Source organism: Crinia signifera, chromosome 4 (genome assembly GCF_055691185.1).
Source record: "Crinia signifera chromosome 4, ASM5569118v1, whole genome shotgun sequence".
Classification (NCBI taxonomy): domain Eukaryota; kingdom Metazoa; phylum Chordata; class Amphibia; order Anura; family Myobatrachidae; genus Crinia; species Crinia signifera.
The window spans coordinates 156,154,048-156,179,964 of record NC_139220.1 but is presented as its reverse complement, the minus strand read 5'-3'; the positions used below and the strand labels follow the sequence as shown (position 1 = coordinate 156,179,964).

Sequence of the window (25,917 nt, the reverse complement as noted above, 5' to 3'; positions counted from 1 at the left end):
CCCCAACAGATGTTAAATCCAGAATCAGCCATAATCTCAAATGATAGCACACTTAACATGTGTGATTTGGTTCTTTAGAAACTTAAATCCGTTCGTTTTGAATCTCCTAATTTCCATTTTGTATATTCCTACAGTTTGGAATTTGGAAGTTAAATCCACATTTCAGGCTTTGGATTTATAAAAACTACATGATTTGTGCTGTTTTACTGTATATTTGTTTTCATGAAATCCAAAACTCATGATTTTGATTTTAAATCAAAATTTCAAGAGTGGTTTCGCAAAACCGAAACTAATACACGACACTGAAATTATAACTAAAACCAAAACATGAGATTCTATGTTTAAAAGTCACATTGGGCCAGATGCACTAAGCTTCAAATGTGATAAAATGGAGAGTGATAACCAACCAATCAATCAATCAATCAGCTCCTGCCTTTTTCAAACACAGTCTGGGACATGGCAGGTAGGAGCTGATTGGTTGGCTGTTTATCACTCTCCATTTTATAACTTTTGAAGCTTAGTGCATCTGGCCCACTATGCTTATAGTCTTTGCTATTTGGTTGACTTCACCAAGTAATAAACTATCAACAGATCAGTGAGGCATTCATTTTCTCCAAGAACAGCTCTATTATCATGAATGAAGACTCTGTAGCCAGGAGAGGTGACTCATAGGTGACATTTTGCCTCAGGTATTGTTTAAGAACGTTCAGCTATCATTTCAGCATGTTGTATAGTGCATAAAGAAATAGGCAGCTGACATTTATAGGGGCCTTTTTTAATTTGGTAATAAAATGATTAAATTAAGGTATATTCCAAGATAATCTCATAAATGAACAGACTGGGTAGAGGGGCAAGTGAAAATCTCTCTTCCATGGCCAGCAACATAATGGGGTAAGTAAGCAGGCTTCCAGTGACCATTTATTTATGTTTTTACATGCTTCATATATACAGTATATATATATATATATATATATATATATATATATATATATATATATTTAGCCACACTATGCCTATTACTATACTGTATAGGAAGCATACAGTCAGTCTATTTACATAGATGGCACTGTCACTTCCTGTGAATAATGTGCAATCAGAACCACTGACCCAGTCGCGGTTCCTAGACAGCTTTTTTCCATCTGCTGCTCTTTCACATACTATATATACTTAATTGTTCTGCACCTTGCATCCATCCAGCTTTAGTACTGTCTGTTTTCTCTAACCATCCCTTTGTCTGTATCTGGCTCACCCGAGGACAAACATTTCCACCCAGATCATGATATAATTTAGTGCATAAATATTATATATATATCAATTCACTGCTGGGAATTATCGACCAGCCCAGGCAAAAATGTTATGTACAAAATGAGATGATTATATAACATACAGGTTCTATAATTTTACAGACCATTGCAAGTCACTCATGGTAATAATGCCTGACACTACTTGTATCCGTGTAGCAGAAGATTGTTTCATAAGACCTATTATAGCTAGCTACCAGTCTAGAGGGCAGGTTGCGTCTTGCAGTCCTCCTGGAACTACACATACTGTAGTTTTCCGCTAAATAAATCTTGTCTCCATTGATTCTAAAGATGTACAACACTTTCAGTTATGATGTCAAGTTATCACTCAGTATTGGAGAATGTGTAGTTTAACAATGACGCTAATGTATGATAACAAACAGTCCAAAATTATTAGGATTATTATCAGACAATTTTGCAAAAGAAGATTTATGCTATTGCCTTGTATTATTTTGTCTCCTGAATTTACATGCATGTCCTAGAGAAGTGAAAATAAATATGTCTTCTTGGCACAAGTGCCTATTGATTAGAACTCAATAATTCTGACAGCTAATTGTGTGTCCAAATGGGAGAGTTGTCTTATAAATCAGCATCAATCAATGGGGACATTTTTACTTTTAACTGGTCTATCTCTGTTCGTATATGTCTCAGGCCCCTTTCACACCACACAAACCTTATAACCTGGGTCGACCAACCTAGCAATTCTACCCAGGTTATAAGAAGAGTTAAACCCGAGTTGCCCTCTGTATAATGGTTAACCAGGGTTTAATGTGAATGCGCCAGACCCGAGTTTGCAATATAAAAGGGGTATCAGTGTCCTTTGAGACAAGTGGACACATCCAATGGTTTCATTATAGAACATTACTAAATTAGCAACAGGTAAGCAGAAAAAATGTACTGAGAGTGGGATGTGTTTATAAAGTTTTTATAGCAAATGTCATTCCCTGAGAGTTTATCCTCCATTTTTAACTTTCTTTATCTTTCGTTATCATTGTATTGTGTTTCATGCAATGTTTACTGCTTTTATAGCTATGTGACATTATTATACTTGTGAGACTTGGCATAAGTACTTGAGTGTTCAAGTTTATTCTTGTTTGTGCATTCCTTGGTTTCTCAAACCCTCAAGTAATCTTTTGCAGTGCAATTTCTTATTTTAGCATCGATCAAACAAAAGAAATCCAAAGTAGATTATATAAAAAAATTCAAAAAAGAATTTCCTGCAAAACATCTTGGATTGTATTCCTGCAGTTTTAGATGAGTGCATGTACTGTACTATAAAATTCCAAAACACTCAAACATTTCTATGAGTAGAATAACTGTGACAAGTGGACATACAATATTGGCACAAGTTAACATGTTCTAAATGCCAAAAAGACAATAAAAAACAGTGTTTTAGCGGCAATTTATTGTTGCCCTAAATACAACCAATTAAAGAAATTAAATATGTAGTATTTTTTTTAAATGTAAGATATGTACATACAAATGACAATCCAATTAACCAATAAATGGCTTTTTGTCCTGATAACTGTTTAATGTGTATGCAGAAGCATTACAACATTTTCAGCTTATAAATGATCCAGGTTGTTCCATCCTGATCTATTGATCCCACTGTAAAGATCACAAATTGGAATAAAAGAAAAATGAACTTTTCTGTGAGGCACATAATGGGGTGTATTCAATGCCGGTAGCGAGCTGTGACAGCGGGCAGGGTCAGTATTCAACTGATTCCCTGCATACGCCCATTCCCCCTCGCTCTGTTTTTGGAGCGAGGGGAATCGGCGTATACGGCCGCTAAAACAGCGAGACTCACGGCCAAATGCAGCAGTTTCCCTGCATTAGCCGCGAGCAGAGGCGTAACTAGATATTCGTAGGCCCCATAGCAAAAGTTTGTAAGGGCCCCCTATATAGCAACTGATGGTGATACATGTACTGTATGTAAAACATATTAGTTTGACAGCAAAGATGGGCCCCCTTCAGCTCTGGGCCCCATAGCAGCTGCACCCCTTGAACCTATGGTAGTTACGCCCCTGGCAGCAAAACCTTCCTGTTTGGGGGAATCCTCGCCGTCTTCTGACAGCGAGGATTCCCCCAGAACACTGAAAAGCGTGAGTGGCCAGCGCGGGGGTTAAACAGCAAGGATCTCTTGTTTTCGGCGATCCCTGCTGTTTAACCCCCCTTGCCGGCCGCATTGCATACGGGTCTATGCGGCAATGCAAAAAAACGTAAAAGATTTTTTAAATAAAGCTGGGTACACATTGAGCGATACCTGGCACCTCTGATATTGATAACTATATTGGAAGTGCCATGGGAGAATACACACTGACTAATATTGTTAATGTCAGTGACATTACCAGGACCTCGACCCTTACATGCAGTCACTGACGATATTGTCAGATTAAGCTGCATGTACAGGCGACAGGCAGGTCCGTGGGAGCACGCATCAGTAGCAATATTAAGAGTACACACTGACCGATGCTAGCGATATATTGTTAACAATATTGGTATTGTGCATATCATTAATGATATTTAATGGTATCCCGGCCAGTGTATACCCTGCTTAAGACTCACCTAAATATTACTTACATAAGAAATATATAGGCCAGTATTGGATAAATGGACTCCTCAATGTAAGTATAATTATACAGTATTTATTAATATAATACCTCAGTTGCGCAGTAGGTAAAAAAACTAAATAGTGAAAAAAGAAAGGAGAGAGATGATGGTGGAAGTAAGAAATGGCAGTGTAGGACTAATTACATACAATTATTACATAACTCCGATGTCAAAATTCCAGTAATTTAGGATAATTTCTACTAATGTATGTGATCCTGATATTAAGTATCCATTAGTAACACAAGGATCTGGTAGGTAGAAATAGCTATTCACACAAATAGGAAACAGCAGCAGCTTAACAAATAATTTAATGGTAAGAAATACTAATTTGCACATACACAATTTGGAAATCAATCAGGTACTGGGTGAGAGAAATATTACCCAGTCAAACTTTTTCTAGCTGGTTGTAATGTTTTGTAACAATTACAGTAAGTGATAATTAGAAAACAAAGTTGAAAATTGAACTGTATGAGGTTTTTGTAACAATGAGGCAGATGTATTAAGCCCGACACAGTGATAAAGTGGAAGATGATAATGCACCAGCCAATCAACTCCTAACTCTCAAACCTGCTGATGTATCACCTTCTACTTTACCACTTTACCAGGCATAAGACATCAGAATCGGTACATCTGTCAGACCAGACTTAGGTCTACAGTCATTAGGTCGACCCCGGAAGGTCGACTGGCCCCAAGGTCGACAGGGTTAAAGGTCGACATGTGTCAATGTCGACCTGACTTAAGGTCGACATGGGCCAATGTCGACGTGGGTTTAGGTCGACAGTCATTAGGTCGACATGCGGTTTTCACTGGTTTTTTTTACCCGAATGTCGACACAGTCGACATGGACACAGTTGGAGTTGAACCGCAGCCCCTCGCATTGCTCACTTCGCTCACGATGCTCGGCACACTATTTTATTCTCCCACCACGCCCTAGTGGATGGTAGGGCATGAAATACTGCCTGTCGGCACGTCGGCTCAAAAAAAAAAACGTCAAAAACTCATGTCGACCTAATGACTGTCGACCTAAACCCATGTCGACCTTAAGTCATGTCGACCTTGACCCATGTTGACCTTTAACCCTGTCGACCTTGGGGCCAGTGGACCTTCCAGGGTCGACCTAATGACTGTCGACCTAAGTGTAGTCTGACAGATGACCGTTTCCCAAGACATCTACCCCATTCTTAAGGTGTAGAAACTCTGTGTTTAGCAGAGGGCTGTATTTGCTGTTCGGTACGGGGTAATCAGTTGAAAGACAGAAAAAAAACCTTGTGGGCACACCTGATCAGTTGGTGTGCGGTTTGTGGGGTTCAACCTGAGACCAAACTTGTGTATTTCCAATGGGGCTTGTCCAGAGGAGACTTAAGAGAGGAGGAGGCTAGTGTGCAGCCTCCTCCATTCGGGCCCGCTCCTCTCTCCCAGCCGCCGGTGCAGCGTTGCACTAGTGCACAGCACAGTAGTCTGATCCCTAGAGGGCTCAGACTCTACTGCGCATGTGCAGAACTTTTCGTTGATTCAGGCAGAGCTTCTGCCTTCACTGTGGGACTGCAGAGGGATAATAATTAAAAAATGAGACTATGGGGCCCATGTGCACCGCGCAACTTATAAATACGCCACTGGGCTTGTCCAATGATGAAGCCCCATCACTGTAATAATGCAATGTAACAACTGTACTAATGCAGGATGGAAAAGGCTAAGCTAGACACAGGTCTTTCACAAGACAGTATGGATTTTTGCTAAACCTAAAAGAGTTCTTCAACTCAGTTAACTAACTACACCCTCCAGGTTACAGCACATGTATAATGACCATCATTTGTTTTTATTTATACTTGCACAACAGGCAATTCCAGTACAGAAATAAATGGACCACTGAAGCTGCAGTGCTCCCACTCACTGTGCCCTGTCCTTTTCTGTAAGGGCCGTCCGTCCAACTGTGGTGAGCAGCTATTTGAGTAAGATTTGAGTCACCTACTTCTCTTAGCGCCATGAATATAATTTAGGGCCTTATTTTGGTTCATTCTTCCTGACAAAATCCTTCTTAGATGGGCAAAACCATGTGCATTGCAGGTGGGGCAGATGTAACATGTGCAGAGATAACTAGATTTGGGTGGGGTTTTACTTCAAAGTGAGATCTATATTGCAGTGTAAAAATAAAGCAGTCAGTATTTTCCCTGCACAGAAACAAAATTACTCACCCAAATCTAATTCTCTCTGCACATGTTACATCTGCCCCCCTGCAGTGCACATGGTTTTGTCCATCTAAGAAGGATTTTGTCAGAAAGAATGAACCAAAATAAGGCCCTTAATTTCAGTACAGCACACATCTTGGCTAAATAGAGTTAATTGAGTTAACCAGATTTAATAGCTCTATCATACTATTTTGCATCAAAATGCATATGGGGACTAAATCGGATGTGGTTGCTATTTTTGCCATTTGCAGTTGGAATTATATGGTTATATGGGGAGAATTTAACCTGAGCATAGGGATGCCCACTGCTATTGCATCATTTCCATCTGACTGCTGATACATTGGCGCCATTGTCACAAATTGGGTCATGCTGGAGATACAGAGTGCCTCTGAGACATACAGGCTGAGCCAATATATATATATAACACAAAGAATGACCCTAAGTGTGCCCCAAAACGGTCAAGCACGTCTGATCATTCTAATCCAGATGAAAGTGGATAAGTTGATCTATGAGTTATCCTACTTCAGTGTAGATCATTGGATATTTTGAAAAAATCCGTCTTTGTGCATCATGTTTCTGATTCATTGCCCATATGCCTGAGCCCCTGATGAAGTCTTTTTAAAGACAAAATGCGTAGGGTTAGAACTTTCATCTGGATAAGAATAATCAGACGTGAATTACGAGTTTTTAAAGAAGAATTTTAATAAAATACAAATTGTATTGTACTCAGTTTATCTTTCTGCATATCAGGTGATGGATAACATCAGCACTCTCTATATATTATATATAATATATATTATACTATATAATATATATATATATATATATATATATATATATATATATATAAAATATATATGTATATTTGTTGTGCACTTGTTGCCAGAGGCAGAACTAGCGAGTTGTGGGCCCAGGTGCAAAAATATGCTTCAGGCCCCCCCACTGCAGAGCCAATTACACATTATGCTGTACACTGTAGGGGCCATTACACATTTTCCTGCATACCGTAATGTCCATTACACATTGCAGCACACTGTTATGCCAATTAAACATTGCTGCACACTGTATTGCATATTAACATTATGCCACACACCGTAATGCCCATTACATTATGCCACACACCATAATGTCCATTACACATTATGCGACACACGTAATTCCCATTACATATTATGCCCCCAGTAATGTTTACACATAATTCCCCCCAGTAGTGCCCTTTAAACATTGCTTATATTAGTGCCATATAAGATGGGAGGAGAGAGCTCATCTGTGTGGTGTGTGCTCAGCTCCTATTCAACTGGGCGGCTCATACAATCGCTGATGGTCATTTGAAATATGGCACAGCCAATTGGAGCTGGCGGTTCGGCAGAGGTCTGCTAACTGCGGCTTCTGGGCTGGTGGGCAGGAGCCATATTTTAAATGTCCGTCGGTGCTGGCTTGAGCACCCCACACAGAGCCATGGCAATGGGCAGTGAGTGTCAATGTGCTGCTCCCCCCCCCCCCCAGGACCCAGCGCTCTAGGCTGCAGCCTGCCTGATCATCGTAATGGTTTATCAAGATGCAGTTACAATCCCGGCGGTCGGAGTCCCGGCGTTCAAAATCCCGACTGCCGAAATCCTGACACTTTCTCCCTCTGTGCGTGTCCACGACACCCATAGAGGGAGAACAAATTAGTGTGGCGAGCGTAGCGAGGCAGCGGGCCCACTGCGTGGCGAGCGCAGCGAGCCCACAAAAGGGGGTGGGCGATCCACATCCCCCCCCTTGTCGGGATTTCGGCGGTCGGGATTTTGAACGCCGGTATTCCGACCACCGGGATTTAGAACCACTCCCGGTTTATCAGGCCCTGGCCCCCTCCCTGTAGTATAATTATTATATATCAGCCCCCTTCCTGTAGTTGTATTATTATTATTATTATTAACAGCCCCCTCCCCCATAGTATTATTATTAACAGCCCCCTGTCCTCTAATTAAATTGTCTGCCACCCCCCTTATATACTTTATAAGTTGCGATCCCGATAGTCATTACCCCAACATCTGGATCCCGACAGTCAAAACCCTGACACTCGGGGTCCCGACAGCCACCGGCTATTCTCCCTCATGGGGGTCCACGACACCCATAGAGGGAGAGCAGAATAGGTGGCGAGCGTAGTCCCCCAGTGTGGCGAGCCCGCAAGGGGCTTTGTTGCGCTTGCCCCACTGTCTCAGTCTGGCCAGTCAGGATCCCGATGTCGGGCTAATGACTGTCGGGATCCCGACTGTTGGGACCATATACCGAACCCCCTTCACACTGCAGCTGGCGCCTGCTGATGCTAGGAGATGAGCATCCCCCACCCTGTCAACGGGCTTGGTGCTGCGGATCGGATCCACAACAAAGATCCGATCCTTCACACCTCCCCTGCCCGCACAACATTGTATCCGTTTGCCGCCACATTTCCCCCTGTGGGCACCCACGCTGCTGAAAAAAAAGGAAATGACAGCATGCGGTGCAGGCGGCACGGGCCTCATGAACTCCTTGGGCCCCGGTGCACTGCACCGTCTGTACCGGCAGTAGTTCCGCCTCTGCTTGTTGCTATACTGGCTGTTGATCAAACTTTTACTGTTGAGGGAGTGAATTGAGTTCTACAGGTCCTCTTCCTCAGCACTGGGTCTCACCAGGTTTTTCACATATTGGGAGTATATATTATATCCTCATATTTTAATTGATATTAAGGAATCCAGTTACATTTATCGTTTAAAAACATCTGCCTGAGTGTTGAAAATGTCTCCAATTCTATGTAAATTTAAAGTTGTAGCGCACCAAAAGGTATTCACTTTTATATTGGGGGCTACAAAGTTCTGGCTATGCCCCTGAATGAAACAATGTATTACATTTTCTTAAATATTTTAAAGGACTACTATTGATAATCATAAAGCTTTTCTCGGTATTGCGGCTCGGCGATATATGACCAGCCTCCTAGGCATACATGGCCCGTTAGTCACCCCTGCCACATTGCCAGCCCACGGCTAGCATTGTCCTATCCCCACTGATGGGATAACGCTAGCCCTGCTGCTGGGTCCAAACTTAAGCATTTTTGAATATATATATATATGTATATATATATATATATATATATATATACACACATACAGAGTACCACAACACTCGTCATCCCTGCGAATGGGGTGCAAACAGCACTCGCCATTCCCAGGTTGGGGTGAAAGTGGCCTGTGACCACATGCTCTAATAAATACAAATACAGGGACTCAACACTCTCCATAATGAACTAACTCACCTTAGTAGACAATTAATCAAATAAATAATGGGGTTTTAGTTCATGAATTGATCAATGCATTTAAGCTTGCAGCCCATCGCCAAGGGACCCCATTTCACTGCAAGTCCTACACTAGCATTTGTTTCTCAAATGCTAGTGTAGGACTTGCAGTGAAATGGGGTCCCTTGGCGATGGGCTGCAAGCTTAAATGCATTGATCAATTCATGAACTAAAACCCCATTATTTATTTGATTAATTGTATACTAAGGTGAGTTAGTTCATTATGGAGAGTGTTGAGTCCCTGTATATATATATATATATATATATATATATATATATATATATATATATATATATATACACACACATATATATATATATATATATATATATATATATATATATATATATATATATATATATATATATATACACACACACATACTGTACATACACGTTTTTGTTTCATCTTCATTTTGGTTTACTTTACACCATAAATTCACAGATCCCCTAGCTTTGCTCTTGTCCAAAAGTGTAAATGCTGTTTTACACATCACACCTACTTTTTTGTACAAATGCAACCCTACTGTGTGACAAAACTAAATTTTTTCATGCCAAGATGGTGAACACTGTAGGGGTGCATACGTTTGCATTGTCTGACAGCAGGGTTTAGGGAAATTCTCCTTTTTGCAAGTGGGTCTACACAATGGTAGGTATTGCACTACTCGCGCCTGTAAAGTTAAGTCCCCTGGTGTGACATTTAGGGGGCGTAACAGTATGACTTTCCACTTCTCATCATGCTAAGGGCTTTCCCAGTACCTCTCCCCTTTCTACTATAACAGTGTGGCTGCTCAATGGCACCATCCATGTTATTTTGATGTCACCCCTCAGATGGTTTCACCTGGTGAGATCCGCACCCACCAAGTTATGCCATTGGGTCCACAGCCTTTTCTTCCCTCAATTTTCTGGCAGGCCTGAAATCCACCCTCTTTCCTGTACTTATAAAGGGAAGTTTTGCACCTTTCTACAAAGTATTGTAATCTGCAAACCTGTAAATGTACGTGCAACACCTTGTAGACTGGAAGATGTGGGTACAGTATGGAGGACTCATATACCTTTCACTGCAACTTACCACTGCATGACCTAACCCTCTTCTGTACTATTGTTTCACTGCAATATTTGTATGTATTAGTTGTCCTCTTAACTGTTGTGCATTGTACGACACTTATGCTGCAAATTTGCATATTCTCCCCTTGCTTGCATGGGTTTACTCCGGGTATTCCGTTTCCTCCCACAATCTAAAAATATACTGGTAGGTTAATTGGCTCCCAACAAAAATTAACCCTAGAAATAATGTGTCTGCGTGTACATGTGGTAGGGAATACAGATTGTAAGCTCCACTGGGGCAGGGACTGATGTGAGTGTTCAAATATTTTCTGTAAAGTGCTGCAGAATATGTGTGCGCTATATAAGATTCTGCTAATAAATAATAATAAATAAATATTATACTAATTGTTATGTTACCTCTTGAAAAGCACTGTGTACAATTGGTGGCGCCAAGTAAAACATACTAATTAAAATAGCATATCAAATTATAAAGGGATGCAGTTAAAATCCCGGCGGTCGGGATCCCGGCGTTCAGAATCCCGACGCCGGAATCACGACCGCCGAAATCCCGACACATTCTCCCTCCGTGGGTGTCCACGACACCCCTGGAGGGAGAATAAATTAGTGTGCCGAGCGTAGCGAGGCACCGGGCCCGCTGCGTGGCGAGCACAGCGAGCCCGCAAGGGGGGGCGATCCACGTCACCCCCTTGTCGGCATTTCGGCTGTCGGGATTCCGGCGTCGGGATTCTGAACGCCGGGATCCCGACCGCCGGGATTCAGTACTGAATCCATTATACAGTGTAGCATACTATTATGTTAAAACAAAAAATAAAGTAGCAATACCTGTATAGGACCAATCTATATCTTCAATTAATTTCCGCTGCTGTCTGTATCCAAAAATCAAACCTGTAAGAGAAAAACAAACACAAACTGAGAAGAGTATACATAGATCAATGATGATTCTATATTGTTTAAACCTCATTCATAAACCACAGATTAGATACATTTGTAGTCATAGGCGTGCTGTGCCCGCCCTTATAAGCACCTCCCTGCCGCTAGCAACCAGCAATACCTTCTACCAAAGACTTTTGCTTTTTAGAACTGTATTCTATTAAAAGAAGAGCCCATCATTCAATTATGTGTGTTTGCATTGTTACTGTACTAGACCATTGTCATATCACCACATACCTGTGTCATCCATTTATGTTTTTGACTTTATTTGCATGAACTGTTACACAGAGCAATAAGAAGATTAAAAACTGACTGAAATAGGCAGGAAATTATGTTGTGGCTGAGAGACTGTTATATTGTAGTGAGTGCCAATAGATGATGGTAGACACGTCTAATTGGTGGTGTTAGACGCACCCAATGGGTGTTGTTAGACATACACAATTGGTGGTGCACCCCCTAATAAAATGTGCTGCGCACGCCTATGTTTGTAGTATATTCTTTAACAAAAGGAAAGACAAGTAGTGATTAAAGACTACTGAAATAATTGTCTCTAAATATAGGAGGAACTGCTCAGGTCCACCTGCAAACTTTATGTTATTAAGAAATTTCGATTTATTAGAAATATTAATATGCTAATAGATATATTAGCTTATAAGGCTATAAATTATCGGATGGTAAGGTTAGAATACCCAAGTTTGATTACTTCCCACTTTCATACATTTACCCTGGTTTAGTGGCCTGGTTCTGCAACCCTAGTAATGGCCAGGGTTTATTTTCCTGTGCCTGAGTCAGGTGGTCTGTGATTTGAAAGGGTGTTTCTGTGATTTTTTTCAATGGAGCTCAATTAGCTTCTTTTGTTACCCCTTTCACAAGCCATGGATCCTTTTAAAACCCTGGTCATGATTAGAGGTTCCAGGTGTCCTAGGCTATTACCCATGTAGCTTGCCTTTTAATGCTGCAAAACACAAATATATGGGCGCTCTGGAACTCACCCTTCATACTGCCCATGTGAAGGAAACAACTGGCATGGAGGATCTAATGCTTGTGGCATGTGAAGGATACTTTGGCACAGTGGGGTAAGTTCGTCCCCGTTGCCCAGAGGCAAGATAAATATTGGTGCCCCTCCACACACACACATAGCACCATATATAAATATATGTATGAATGTACCATATATATGTATGTTATGTACATTATGTTTAAAATTAAAGAGAGTGTGACATCTATGGTCCTGCTAGGAGTGGGAGACAACCACAGAAGTGATATTAAAGGTTTTCAATGAACTGGTTCAAACTTGCAGAGGTGCCCCTTGGGAGCAGGAGCCCAGCCGCAGATTACTCCACTGCCTCCCAGAGTTACGCCTCTGCTTTGGCATTAGCCTGCACAGCTGGCATTATAGCACAATGTACATAAAACAGTTGTTCCATCAATAAGTTACACTGGCACATCCATCTGGCAGTCACCGTAATAACTTTACCCCCACAGTACATAATGATTGCTGATAGTTAAGATTCATGGAATAAATTAGGCTTTCATTTTGTCCCCCCCCTCCCCCTCCAGAGTTGGTGCCCTAGACTGCAGCCTAATCGGCTTATTTGTTAATCAGGCACTGATTCAAACCCGGGTGACATAACCAAGGTAGGTCTGATTCACACCGACACGCAACCCGGGTTTTTTCTGGGCCCTGGTGTGAAAGGGGGTAGCAATACAAATTTAAAGTGTATTCATTATCCTGGATCAGACTCAGGGATTTCTGTTTGAAAGGGGCATTAATGAGTGTTGCTATTCTCCACATTATCCTCAAGCAAAGGATGAAAAAGAAATGCATTATGTAAAGTAACCATAATCCTTTAATTGCCTTCAGAGACACACCAAAATAATGATAGGTTTAACATTTATGGTGCACATCCAGACCTATATATAAAATTTAAATATACATTTTATTTATAACATACATACAGTGCTGTTGCCAGGCACTGGAGCGCCCCACACGGTGGGAGGGGGGTCGCCCCGACACTCACCAGCTTCACGGGTGGGGGGGGAGGAATACGGCCGCTTCCGGGATTGGGGGGGGGGGGGGGGCGGAGCTCGGGTCTAGCTCAGGTCTAGCTCAGTGGGCAGGTGAGCTGGCTCAGCGGGTGGGAGTGAGAGCTGGAGGTCTGGCTTACCGGGCAGGAGGGAGGGCTCGCTGCACTGTGTGCAGTTCAGTCCCAGCGCAGTGTGACTGACTGACATCTTCCTCCCCCCATTGCCACGTACAGCCGCTCAGCCGGGCAGCGTCTGAGGGTGAGCCAAGTGCTCAGCGCTGCCCAGCATTAACATAGGGGGGTTTAGTGAACCTCCATCCGGGGGTCCCTGCTCCCAACTACAGCCCCCCAGTGGCCGGCGCACTAGGCAAATGCCTAGCACTGCCTAGTGGTGGCGCTGGCCCTATATATATAGGGAGAGAGATAATTTTGTGCAAACACACTGCAGAATCCCCTTCTGTGCAATTATGTCACTGTACCTGCCTTTTCCTCTGAAGATTTGCACACGCACAACAGTTTTATGTTTTTTGTTTTCATAAGCAAAAGTAAGACACATGTTTTTATAGTAAAAATGAAAACTTTTTCAGTCTGTAAATGTAGCACAGAAAACAATATAGAACACTTGTTGAATCACTCAGATAGAATGTAATTACTAGAACTTAAGGAACATGCAATGACTTATTTCAAAACACCTCTTTAAAGCTTTAGCAGTACGATGTAATCATCTATAAATGTTGTCACTAAATTATATACTCCCAGAATAGATTAGTAAAAGGAAAGTCACACAAGCCCAGAAATAGGGCTGTAGAATTGCTGAGGTGGCATTTTTTTTATCATTTTATATTACCTTGCCTGTTATTAAAAGTAGCAAAAAACATAATTTTTTGTTACTTGCAGAAGAAATGCTGTTAGTGAAAAAGTTGAAATAAAAACAGCATTTATTAGTCAAGTATAAAAAATTGGCAAATAATGCGTCTAGAAACGTATGTATAAATTGTATTAAATAAGTGACCTTAATCATTATTAATACTTATATATTGATTAATACCAATAAAAATTGACTGAACAATAAGAAATGTTATCATATAAGGATGTGGTTCTTCTAATCATTAAATCAAGTGTCTTGGAGCCACATTAGACATTAGACATAATGATGCACTGGTTTGATACATGAGGTTTGCAACTGTGCTTTATATTGTAGCATTCAAGTTAATATTTATGAGCCCAGATGACGAAAATGTACTTATTGAGCAGCGCAGCTGTCAGATTCTTGAAAACTCATTTTAACCTGCAAACTATTTTGTACTGTCAGAACTGTTAGAAAACATGATAGATGGTATATAGATGGTATGTCAGTATAGCTGTCCTAAGTCAAATCATTATGGAGCTTGAAGTTTATCAAAGATGCATTATTTCATTTATGAAGCCATATTATACTGCTTTCATATTGCCTAAACCAGTCATTCCCAACCACGGTCCCCAAGGCACACCAACAGTTCAGGTTTTAGTGATATCCAGGCTTCAGCACAGATGATTTAATCAGAATCCCTCAGATACTAATTAAGTCACCTGTGCTCAAGCCTGGATATCTACAAAACCTGCACTGTTGGTGTGTCTGGCCTAAACGTTTAAAACCCGGTATTTAGAAATGGTATTTAAAATGGGTCTGAGCCACTAAACCCCTTTCACATTGCAGGTGAAACCCGTTTTAAAAAGCGTTTAAGTACCATTCACATTCAACTCGTTTAACCCCCAAAGAACACGTTTCAAGCCATGGAAAATAGAGCCGGTCACACTGCATAAAAAATGGGTCTGAACCGTGTAGGACTCTGCTTTTTAAAACGCTTAGAAATACCGGTTATCTGTAACCGGTAAATCCAGACTGGCGCTTTCACACTACAGCTCTAACCGTTTTAAAAGGTTAAAAAATATACTGTTTTAGAGCTGCAGTGTGAAAGGGGTATTAGATTTATACATGAATTCATCAGAGGGGTTGCTTGATGATATGAGTATAACCTACATTTTATTTGATGACCACATATTACCACATAATACTATCACATATAACAAAATGATTATTGAATTTTAAAATTGTGACAAGGATCCCATAGACCGGCTTTAAGTTCAAACAGCACCTTTATTTCTCTGACAGCAGTTAGGACATTCACATGGATATCAGCAGTTGTAGGTTACAGCATTGCATTCCATTCCTTTTAACAGTCTATTGCCTGTCCAGCTAGTCCAGCATCGGGAGTATCTTACATGACTTCAGAAACCAATCCTGAAGGCAGCTAAAATGTACAAATACTAATCAACATGGTTGCAGTTGATTCCTGAGCTCAAACCAAAAGCTGCTGTTCTGTGCTTAAACAAGGAAATCCTATTAACCCTGTCACATTATATATTCTCAAGAATTAAAGGTCATTCTAAGTTTATGACCAGGATGCTCTCCTGACTTTTGCAAATGCTACAGTATCATAATTGTTCACTCTCAAGCAAGTTTGAAAGCTAAAAGCAAATTCCAGTAGGTCTCACTGATGAATTATTTAATATTGTTGTACACAAATTAGATTCATTATTTTGAGATCATTTTCAAGAAAGAGGTTTGGGCATGCGCATTTCTGCACATGTGCAAACCCCAGCACCGAACGGCGTTGACTAGTTTGCCGGGCTGTTCACTGCAGGGAGGGAGGCCTGCGGGTGGGCAAGGGAACTGCCAGTGTTTAATGGGCGTCCCCATGAAACACTGGGCGTTCCCCTGGGAGCACAGACGGGCCGATGCCAGCTGGGGGCGGGCGGCTGACTTCACATGATGTCAGCCCCCTCTTCGATGGATTCTGATGGAAATAAAAGTCAGTTTACAGTAGACTGACTTTTATTTCCGAAGGGGAAAGAAGTCATTCAATGGTCGATGACCATCAAATGGTTTCTTTCACCTTCAGCCGCATGCGATGGGATGTGTTCCTGTACATCCCCCCACATGTTACCGAGGGGATTCAGTGATGTTCGACTGGGCAGCATTAAGCCGCTCGCTATGCAGCAAATGACCGCTGCTAAGAGGGAGGTACTGTATTAGGCCATTCATTGGAATAATTACATTTAGAAACTCCACTTTATCTCTGTGCATTAATTGATACGAATGTTTGCTATTTTAAAAACATTAGATGAGTAAAATGTAATCCTGGTATGAAATTTGCATACAGGCTGTGTGTTCGACAGGTTTGGCAATCAAATTCGGCCATAATCATCATCATCTGCTTTCATCTTGCACTAGTGTTCCCCTGTTTGGTCACATTTCACTTTGACATGCCCATACTGCACTTTGGCTAGTTGTGCATACTGACCCCAACCACCATCATGGCCCCCTTGGCAAAGGAGTAGAGATTCAGAAAGTGAGAGATTTGGTAAGAAATCCAGTTTGACGTGTAAATGATTGCCGCTTTAAAAAAAACCTTGAGATTTCTTGCCAAATCTCTCACTTTCTGAATCTCTTCTTATCCTATTAAATTTCACCTTTCTGTTCTAATGTCAAATTAGCAGCTTTTATAGTTCAGCAATTTCTGAATGGTCTATTTACCTTGTTTTCACAAAGGACATAAGAATCTGAACCTATCATGCGTCATTACCTTGTTACATGCTATAATTTCCAACAAACATTATTGAGGTGTGGACAGTATGACTGTACAGGACACTGTAATCTCAGAGCGCATGTGTGTGTGTGTGTGTGGGGGGGGGGGGGGGGGGGGAACTTGGGTGAAATTACACCTATCTAGGTATTAGGAAACTATACAAATAATGAAGGAAACAATTCTTTTCAGATGACTAACTATGATACTTCTCTAATTATTATAGGGGAAAGTCATATCCTCCAATAACTTTACTGTGTGTCCTCACTGAATTAATATCTGTACCTGCCTTTGCTTCCAGGCACTTCATTGTCATGCTTTTTTGAGTACCTTGTAAAAGTTATTAACAGCCATGTGTGTACACAGTCTTTGTCTTGCATAGTCATGCCTGAAATAATTAATCCCGTTGGCTTAAAAAAGCAATGCCAATAGGTCCTCCACTCTGCCAGCAAACAAACATTACTTAACATCTAAGAACATCAGCAATGTATGTACTCAGAGCAAGCCCACACTCATTGGTACATGCATGTTATCACTGATTCATTCATCCATGTTTTTTGAAGATTCTCAAATAATGGAAACAGAAAATATTGTAATCAAATATAAAATAAGTGTTCAATCCAAGTTTAAATGTTGCCCTGTGTTTCAGCTGCAATGCAGGTACTTTATCCATACCAAAAAATGAGTGTGACAAAGTTATTACAAGCATATATCCATAATACAAGTTAGCTTGTAGTTAGAGTAACCATTTTAATTTAAACAACTTTAAATTTTTGAAGATTTAGTTTGCAAGTGCCATGCTATAAATGGCTGTATATAATATCCATTGAGAAGACATGCTCCTGATAGTGATGTTACTTTAGGTCTAAGCCATCACTAATAGCCTGGGGTTGTAACAAAGCTGGCAGATACCAAGTGAGAACCTTGGAGAACCGTTATGGAAACTAGTGCAGAGACTCATGAGTTGTTAACCTTCAGATTCTAAATTGTTCTACAGCTGATATGCACCCACTGGTGTATGTAACTTGAAATGTAAAGAGTTAATTAGAAGAACTACACATGAAAACTAATTGTAATGATACTACCTTGGTAGTGATCACCCAATGTACTCATTGATTTGCAAAGCTCCTAGGTTGGAGATCTGCATTTCCATGACTATTATATCAAACCAGTTAAAATCTTGTCACAATAACAGACACCAGGACTGGCGTATAGGAAGATGGGAGTAGTTGGTACTCACATAGGAGCTGACGGGTTTCAGGGAACTCCTGATGCTAGGAGCCTCACCAATTTCCAAACAGCTCCCGGCCAGTAGCCAACAGAATTTGGCTGGAGGGGTCTAGGCATGGATTGTACAGGGTATGGAAGGGGGGTACACAGGACCTTGCCCCCCCCCCCCCCCCCCACTGGCACACAGTATAAATAAAGCAGCTGACCCGGTTATCTACCTCCTCCTCATCTACAGCACTGACCCTTCATCCGCCCGGTTATTGCACTGCTCACCTAACACAGGGTCTCACCCCTTCCTACCGGACTGTTTCACCTTCTCCCCCACATGTGCCTGGTGCCTCCACTCTGTGCACCGTGGGACCTTGTGGTTGTTCCTGCATCTGTTTACTGGATATTGCATCTACTGGTTGCTGAGTCCCAGGATGGAAATTAACCTGGGGTTGCAATATAGTATATGGAGGAAGGGGTTCAGAATATGCAGTATATGGTGGGATCAGTATATGGAGGTGGGTACCCTGTATATAGGGTGCACTATGTGGAGGAGAATGTGGGTTAAGTGTGTACATATAGACAGTATATGGTGGGGGTGAAGAATATGGAAGAGGATGGGGGGACAGTGTACATAGGGGCGGTATATATTTGAAGTGCCGTATATATAGGGTTGGCGCATGATTGGAGATCTGTTGGGCACCCTCCAGGGGGCACTGGTGGCACCACAGAGGGGAGGAGCAGCGTTGGCCTTCTATATATATTGTTGTTGCCCAACTGGCTCTCCACTTTATCTCTCTCCGAGCTTTGATAAACCCAAAACATAATATGTCGCACACCTATTTTGAATGGTATTACCAGCAGATGTGCGATGGGGTAGATGGCTTTCCATAAAGTCCTGCTATGGAAAATCATCCACCCCTGGGAAAATTGCTCAGATGGGTTAAAATCGCTCAGTGTGTAAGCACTGAGTGATTTTCAGAGCAGCGAATTTCCCCATCATAGCTGTCCATACACGCTGGGTAAAATCGCCCAGTGTATATGGACGTTTACTTGCATGGAAATCTGCCAAACTGTGCCTCTAACGAAAGATGCACGAAAATAAGGGTATTTGTACACTAATCTCACTGAGAATCAGATAATCCCTCACACAGCGGCTGTCCCTTGCGGGAACAGGCAGCCGGAGACAGATGAGGCGAGCTGCTGGGGTGGTGCTGCGTTTCTGTGCATTTTGGGAAATCATTGGTACTCTTAGGGTGCATGTAACTGTGAATATTGCTGGGACTGTCAGATTAGTCTGTGTGGGGGCACCCTGTGAGTGGAGGCCTAGGTACGACCTACCCTGTTGCCCCTCCCTTAATCTGGCTCTTATCCCAGGTAGCGTGAAATAGGCCCTAAGTTTAGCAGATATTTTAATGGTGAAATTAGTCAGGTATTTTCAATCTAAGCAATGTCAATTAGGTGTGTTTCAAAGAATAGTGGTCACAATGCTCTGTTCCTGGACTTCTGTCTTAATATATGATTGCCATCACCTGTTTCACACATGTTTATCGATAAGAAAGGTGCTTCAACACAGGTGATGGCAATCATAAATTAAGGGAGAAGGCCAGGAAAAGTAATGTGTCCCTCCTGGAGAGAGTCATGTTGGGAGGTATGATTAAAGGCCCTTTTTCTGGTTCACTTGCAAAAGCAAATTCCTTTTCAAATGGACAAAATCATGTGCACTGCAGGGGGGCAGATGTAACATGTGCAGAGAGATTTAGGTGAGTTATTTTGTTTTATGTGCAGGGAAAATACTGACTGCTTTATTTTTACACTGCGATATAGATCTCACTTTTAAGTGAAACCCCACCCAAATCTAACTCTCTCTGCACAAGTTACATCTGCCCCACCTGCAATGCAAGTGGTTTTGTCCATTTGAGAAGGATTTTGCCTTTGCAAATGAACCAGAATAAGGGCCAAAGTCTGATGCTCACAACATGATTGTGTGAAGGTGCCCATACATGGTGCGATAAACTCCGTGCTTTTAGTACTTGCATTGTATCTAGTACAAAAAGCAAACAATGTGCTACAGCAGCATACTTTATGTACTAGATACCATCATAGGCGAATCTAGAATTATGGTAATGGGTGGTCCCAGATCTAGACACAATAGTAGAGGGACCTTTGCGCGGCGTAGCCGCGCGGCAAAAAGGGGGTGTGGCCTCATGGGAAGGAGGCGTGGCATCACAAAAAGGGGTGTGGTATTACACTTTAGACCATACACAGTAATGCCCATTACACATTTTAGCAAACTCCGTAATACCCATTACACATAAAGCCACACGCCGTAATGTCAATTACACATAAGGCCACACACCATAATGCCCATTACACATTGTGCCACATATCATGATGCCCATTACATACTATATAACAAACCGTAATGCCCATTACATATTTGCCACATAAGTGCTACTTACCTACGTGCTCATTGCTAGGGGGTTCTTGCTTGATGGCACCATAGTACCCATTACACATGATGCCGCACACCATAGTACCCATTACACATGATGCTGCACACCATAGTACCCATTAGACATGATGCCGCACACCATAGTACCCATTACACATGATGCCGTGCACCATAGTACCCATCACACATGATGCTGCACACATAATGTCCCTTACACATGATGCTGCACACATAATGTCCCTTACACATGATGCTGCACACATAATGCCGCTTACACATGATGCTGCACACCGTAATGCCCCTTTGAAATAATACCCCTTTCACAACAGAAAATGCTGGGATTTACCCAGGAATATGGTCCCAGGATCATGCAGGAACATTCCCAGGCTGACCCTTTATACACCAGCCTAGTCCCTGCATTTTCTGGTGTGAGGGGGAGAGACAACCACTCTCCTCTCCCTACCCCCCTTTAACAAACCAGCTATATCTTTGGAACCAACTGACCCATTTACATGAGACCAGTATCATATTGAAGAACTTTTGAGTTGACTTCAAATGATTTTGGTCCCGTGAAACTGGGCTGTTTGGTTCCAGAGAAATCTGCCCTCAAAGAACATAAACAGTCATGAAATTACATTTAAGAAATGAAAAAAAAAACGGTTTAACCTCAATATCCCTGGAACCAATTAATCCATATAGATCCAGCCTGGTATCAGATTGAAGACCCAGCGATTTGGGTTCGACTGAGATCAACCTTGAGCTTCAGTGATGCCGAAGGGGGAACTGGCAGCCGTTGAACTGGGTGGGGGTCCCATGTTATCCTATAGGGAAAACGTTCCAGCTTTGCCTGGCCGTATCTCCGGTTCCCAGAGGGCTAGAGACACAGGGCTGGGCTCGTTGGAAAGCCCCATCCCTCAGCTACAAAATGGGCTAATGGGTGGTCCTGTGCACCCCCGGACCACCCCCTAGATTCGCCTATGGATACCATGCAATCTAGTACTAAAAGTACAAGCTGCACAGACTTTCTGTGCTGTGCGATGTGATGTGCACAGGAGCACGCATCGCAATGCACCCAAAAATGCACTGTGTATGGGCACCTTAAGTGTATCGTGCCATGAACAAAGTAGATTTGTGAGGGGAAATTTTTATTGTAGTTACTTCAAATTGCATTGGTTTGAGCGCCTGCAGCCTTGTACCGAGCAAGGTGCTCACACACGGATCGCTCAGCACACATTGCTGCACACTGGACCTATTTCTAGTTCACGCGCAGTGCTGCGAATTTCGCTGCATGTGGATTTAACTCCGCTCACACAGCCGCCCCCCTCGCCATTCGAGTTCCCCGCAGGGCTGCGAATGGATGTTTTGCATAAACATCCATTCGCAGATTGGGGTGCGGGGGGACAAATCATTCGATGGTCACCGACCATCAAATGATTTGTAACGTACATGCAAAATTAAGACACTCTCTGGCGTCTTCGTATTGTGTGTTCCCTGTACGGGAACAGGGTGGGAAACTCACATCCGGTGATGCCTCGCTGCGGCCCCACGCCCGCACTGGTGGGTTCGAACGGAACGATGAACTAGCAGTTTGCCGTGCCTGCTCGCACCCAGCGTATGCACATGCGCATGTGCATTAGCAAAACATTGCTTCCTCCGTGCGAACGTGCAGTGGAGCGAGTGATACAGAATAAGGCCTACAGTGTGATGCACATGCAATGTGTGCTGAGCAGTGTCTTGCCTATGCCTATGGGTGAAATCCTGTGATCTAAGCAGAATAGACTGTGCATGCACAGCCTATTTCTGCGGGCAATGGCGATGTGCGGGAATGCTCATCGCCATCGCTAGGGGAGCATACAAATGGAGAAATCTGTGCTTTATTTCTAAGTGATCTAGTCAGATCACAGAGTGTGTATGCTCCATTAGGAGAAGAGTTTGCATAGGTGCTGAATTTATAACCCCCCCAAAAAATATTGCATTACTTTTGTACCACATTCACAATCCCCCTGACATTCTTTTTTAACTGTAGGAAAGTATGGTTAGTTTGCCATTTGATTTTCCTCCCCTCAAGATACTACTGTGACAAGAAACTTTATTTTTTTGTGCTAGAAGTTTTTTAAGTCTTAAATATACAGTGGAAACAGGATGTTGTGATTTCTGCACAGATGTATGCAGGCTCCTACTTGATTGAATGAAACACCTGTACATTTTCATGTCTATTCTTTCGAAAGACCCACAAATTACACTCATTTTCTCTGGATTGCATTGACGTAGAGTGTACTACTGTCAGGTGTTTAAATGATATTAATCTGAGTATACGCATTCACTCATTGTGTAAAGGTTATTGAATAACATATTTTACGTTAAAACAGGGCTGGGCAATTGCGGCCCTCCAGATGTTGGTGAACTACACATCCCAGCATGCCTTGCATCAGTTTCAGCATGGCCACATAGCAAAAATAATGCAAAGCATCCTGGGATGTGTAGTTCATCAACATCTGGAGGGCCGCAATTGCCCAGCCCTGCGTTAAAAGATAAATCCGTATTTTTTTGGGGGGGGGGGGTTTGGCTGTGGGTAATAAGGGTGTGATAAGATAAGTGATAAGATCAGATAAGTGCACTAATGCATTCGCAGCTGTGATCATGTACGCAGTGGATATGCCTACGGCAGCTTTTCAGATTCAAGCAACTGTACAAATATGCAGCAGCAGTCGCGGATCCTTGGAGCCTATGATCACTGTGTGGCGCACCTACAGGAACAACTTCTGCAGCTTGCTCAAAGAAACACGTAAGTTGTTCCTGTAGGTTGCCACATAGTTTTTTTTCCGGATCGCTGACCCATCTTTTCCACCTGAGGATTTCCTAACATTCAGAAATACCCTTATTGGAATCCCTATTGTTGCTGTTCCTCCACCACCAAGGACTCCATCCTTCCCAGTGCAGGCAAGAAACAAATTTGGCCCTGTTTTTGATGGTGGGGGTCTGAGCATGCGCAAATATGCACATGTGCAGATCCCCAGTGCGTATCACCCTCGCCAAGGCATTCGCACATGCAGGTGGCGGTAGCTGTGGAACACCCAGCCTTTTATGGTGTTCTCATGAAAAAGCTTGGCGTTCCCCTGGGAATGCAGGTGGATCCATGCCTGCTCGAGGCAGGCGGCTGACGTCACATAACTTCAGCGCCCGCCCCTTTTTTCGTCCATCTCCGTCCACGTCTGCCTTTGCGGTGCTGCTCCTCCCCACAATAAAAACATTTACCTCCCCCTGGGCAATGAGAATTTACTTCCCCTGGGCAATGAGCATTTACCTACCCCTGGGCAATGAGCATTTACCTCTCCCATGGCAACAAGCATTTAACTCCTCCTGGGCAACGAGCATGTAAACTCATTTTGGCAATGAGCATGGAACCCCTGGCAACAAGCATGTAATTTCCCCTGGCAATGAGCATGGAACCCCTATGGCAAGGAGCATGTAATTCCCCTTGGCAACAAGCATGTACTTCCCCTGGCAAAGAGCATGGAATCCCTGGCAACAAGCATGTAGGTAAGTGGCACCAACAATGCGATTAATCGCATAACAATGATGCTACTAGTCGCATTTAAAAATTGTATTTATTGCCCAGCAAGGGGCTTTTTTGTGATTGGCCCTCTGTCGGAGTACCGATGCTCTATTCTCTCTTGTTTATTTGATTCCAAATGTTCGGATTTCATCACTTTTTATTGCATGTTTAACCTGAAATACCTTTACATAAGCCAAGATGAAATGATTTAGCTGACTGAATTGTATGCCTTATGGTCAGGTTATGACTAGAACACTAGGCAGATGCTAGCACTACACTAATTACTCTGTACTCCATAGAAATGGCTAAAACAACATAGCTAGGATTTCTTATTTGAAAATGTCTGCTATAGTCTTGTGCTATTTAGGTTTTATATGTCAATCATTTTTTGTTTGATCTTCTAACTGTGTTATTGAAGTCCCAATACTTGGCATGTTGAGCAGAGCTTAGCAAGTAGAGACATGATGCTAGAGACAAACCTGACAAATACCGTACACTACAGAAAGGATTCTCTGCTCTGATGGTAATTGAATAAAAATCAAGGCCAGGCTATCACAGCCTATTGGACGTGTGTCTCAGATACATTGCAGGGCTGTCTCATTCTCTATGTACAGTAGCTCAAAATAGAAATCCACTGCATATGTAAGCAGTACAATATTTGCAAGTTACAATTATTTTAAATGAAGTAATCCTTATTAAAAGTCCAGGTTTATGTAAAATAAATAAATGTAAATGTATTTATTTATTACAGGTTCTTATATAGCGCAGCATATTTTGTTTACAATTTACAGTTTCAATTTACAATTGGAAACAACAGTGATAAAACAAAATGGGTAGTAACAAACCGACAGAGGTAGGAGGGCCTTGCTCGCAAGCTTACAATAGGGATAAATATGCTAGTTTTCATTTTTAACAGCTTCCCCTGATTGTTTTTCCTGCTGGAACCCAATAAGGAAGGGTATTGCAAGGTTTGAAACCTGACAGTTAAACGTCACTCTCAGTAAGCTCTCCTTGCTAGAATATTTACAGTATGTCTGCAGAAAAGCTGCAATGCTACAGTATACTGTATTTGTCATATACATCCAACCGGAGCCAGATTAAGGGAGGAGTGATAGGGGCATCTGTCCAGGGTCCCCCACACATTAGGGGCCCCCACATACTGTAGAGTCACAAAATCCAACCAGGTGGCAGGAGGGGGAGGAATGATGGAGGCAGTGCTGGACCGCAGCACCGCCAAAGCTGTATCTACTGCACCAGGAGCAGCAATGTACAAATGAGGACAGTAGCATTTCAAATATGTCACCGGCTGTGAGCCAATCCGGGCTCGTGGACTGGTCAGCCAATCAGGAGCTCTTATTGGCTCACGGATGGTGCCATATTTGAAATGCCACTCTCCTAGTCTTTACATGGCTGCTGTCCCTCTGCCACCAGAGGCGTCACTATGAGGTGCGGGGGGAGCCGACTGCACCCAGGTGTCACCCTCCGAGGGATTGACATCAAGTGATGCATTCAATTACTACCTTTCATGCACCCCCCATGACATACAGTCTCTGGTGGCTGAATCAGCATTGCAGCTAGCTTCCCTGCTAGGAATAATTTAATTTTCAAATGTGGCACTGGCCCCCAG

The 25,917-nt window shown here is 42.4% G+C and overlaps 1 protein-coding gene across 6 annotated transcripts in view; it reads right to left on the bottom strand.

Annotated features, from left to right (window-relative positions):
* Positions 1–25,917, bottom strand: part of PTPRZ1 (protein tyrosine phosphatase receptor type Z1) — a 186,886-nt gene that overhangs the window by 119,483 nt on the left and 41,486 nt on the right. For all 6 annotated transcript variants that reach the window (XM_083182827.1, XM_083182828.1, XM_083182829.1 and 3 more), the window contains exon 2: positions 11,301–11,363. In XM_083182827.1, the coding sequence (XP_083038953.1) occupies positions 11,301–11,363 (63 nt within the window). The remainder of the gene's footprint in view (positions 1–11,300; positions 11,364–25,917) is intronic.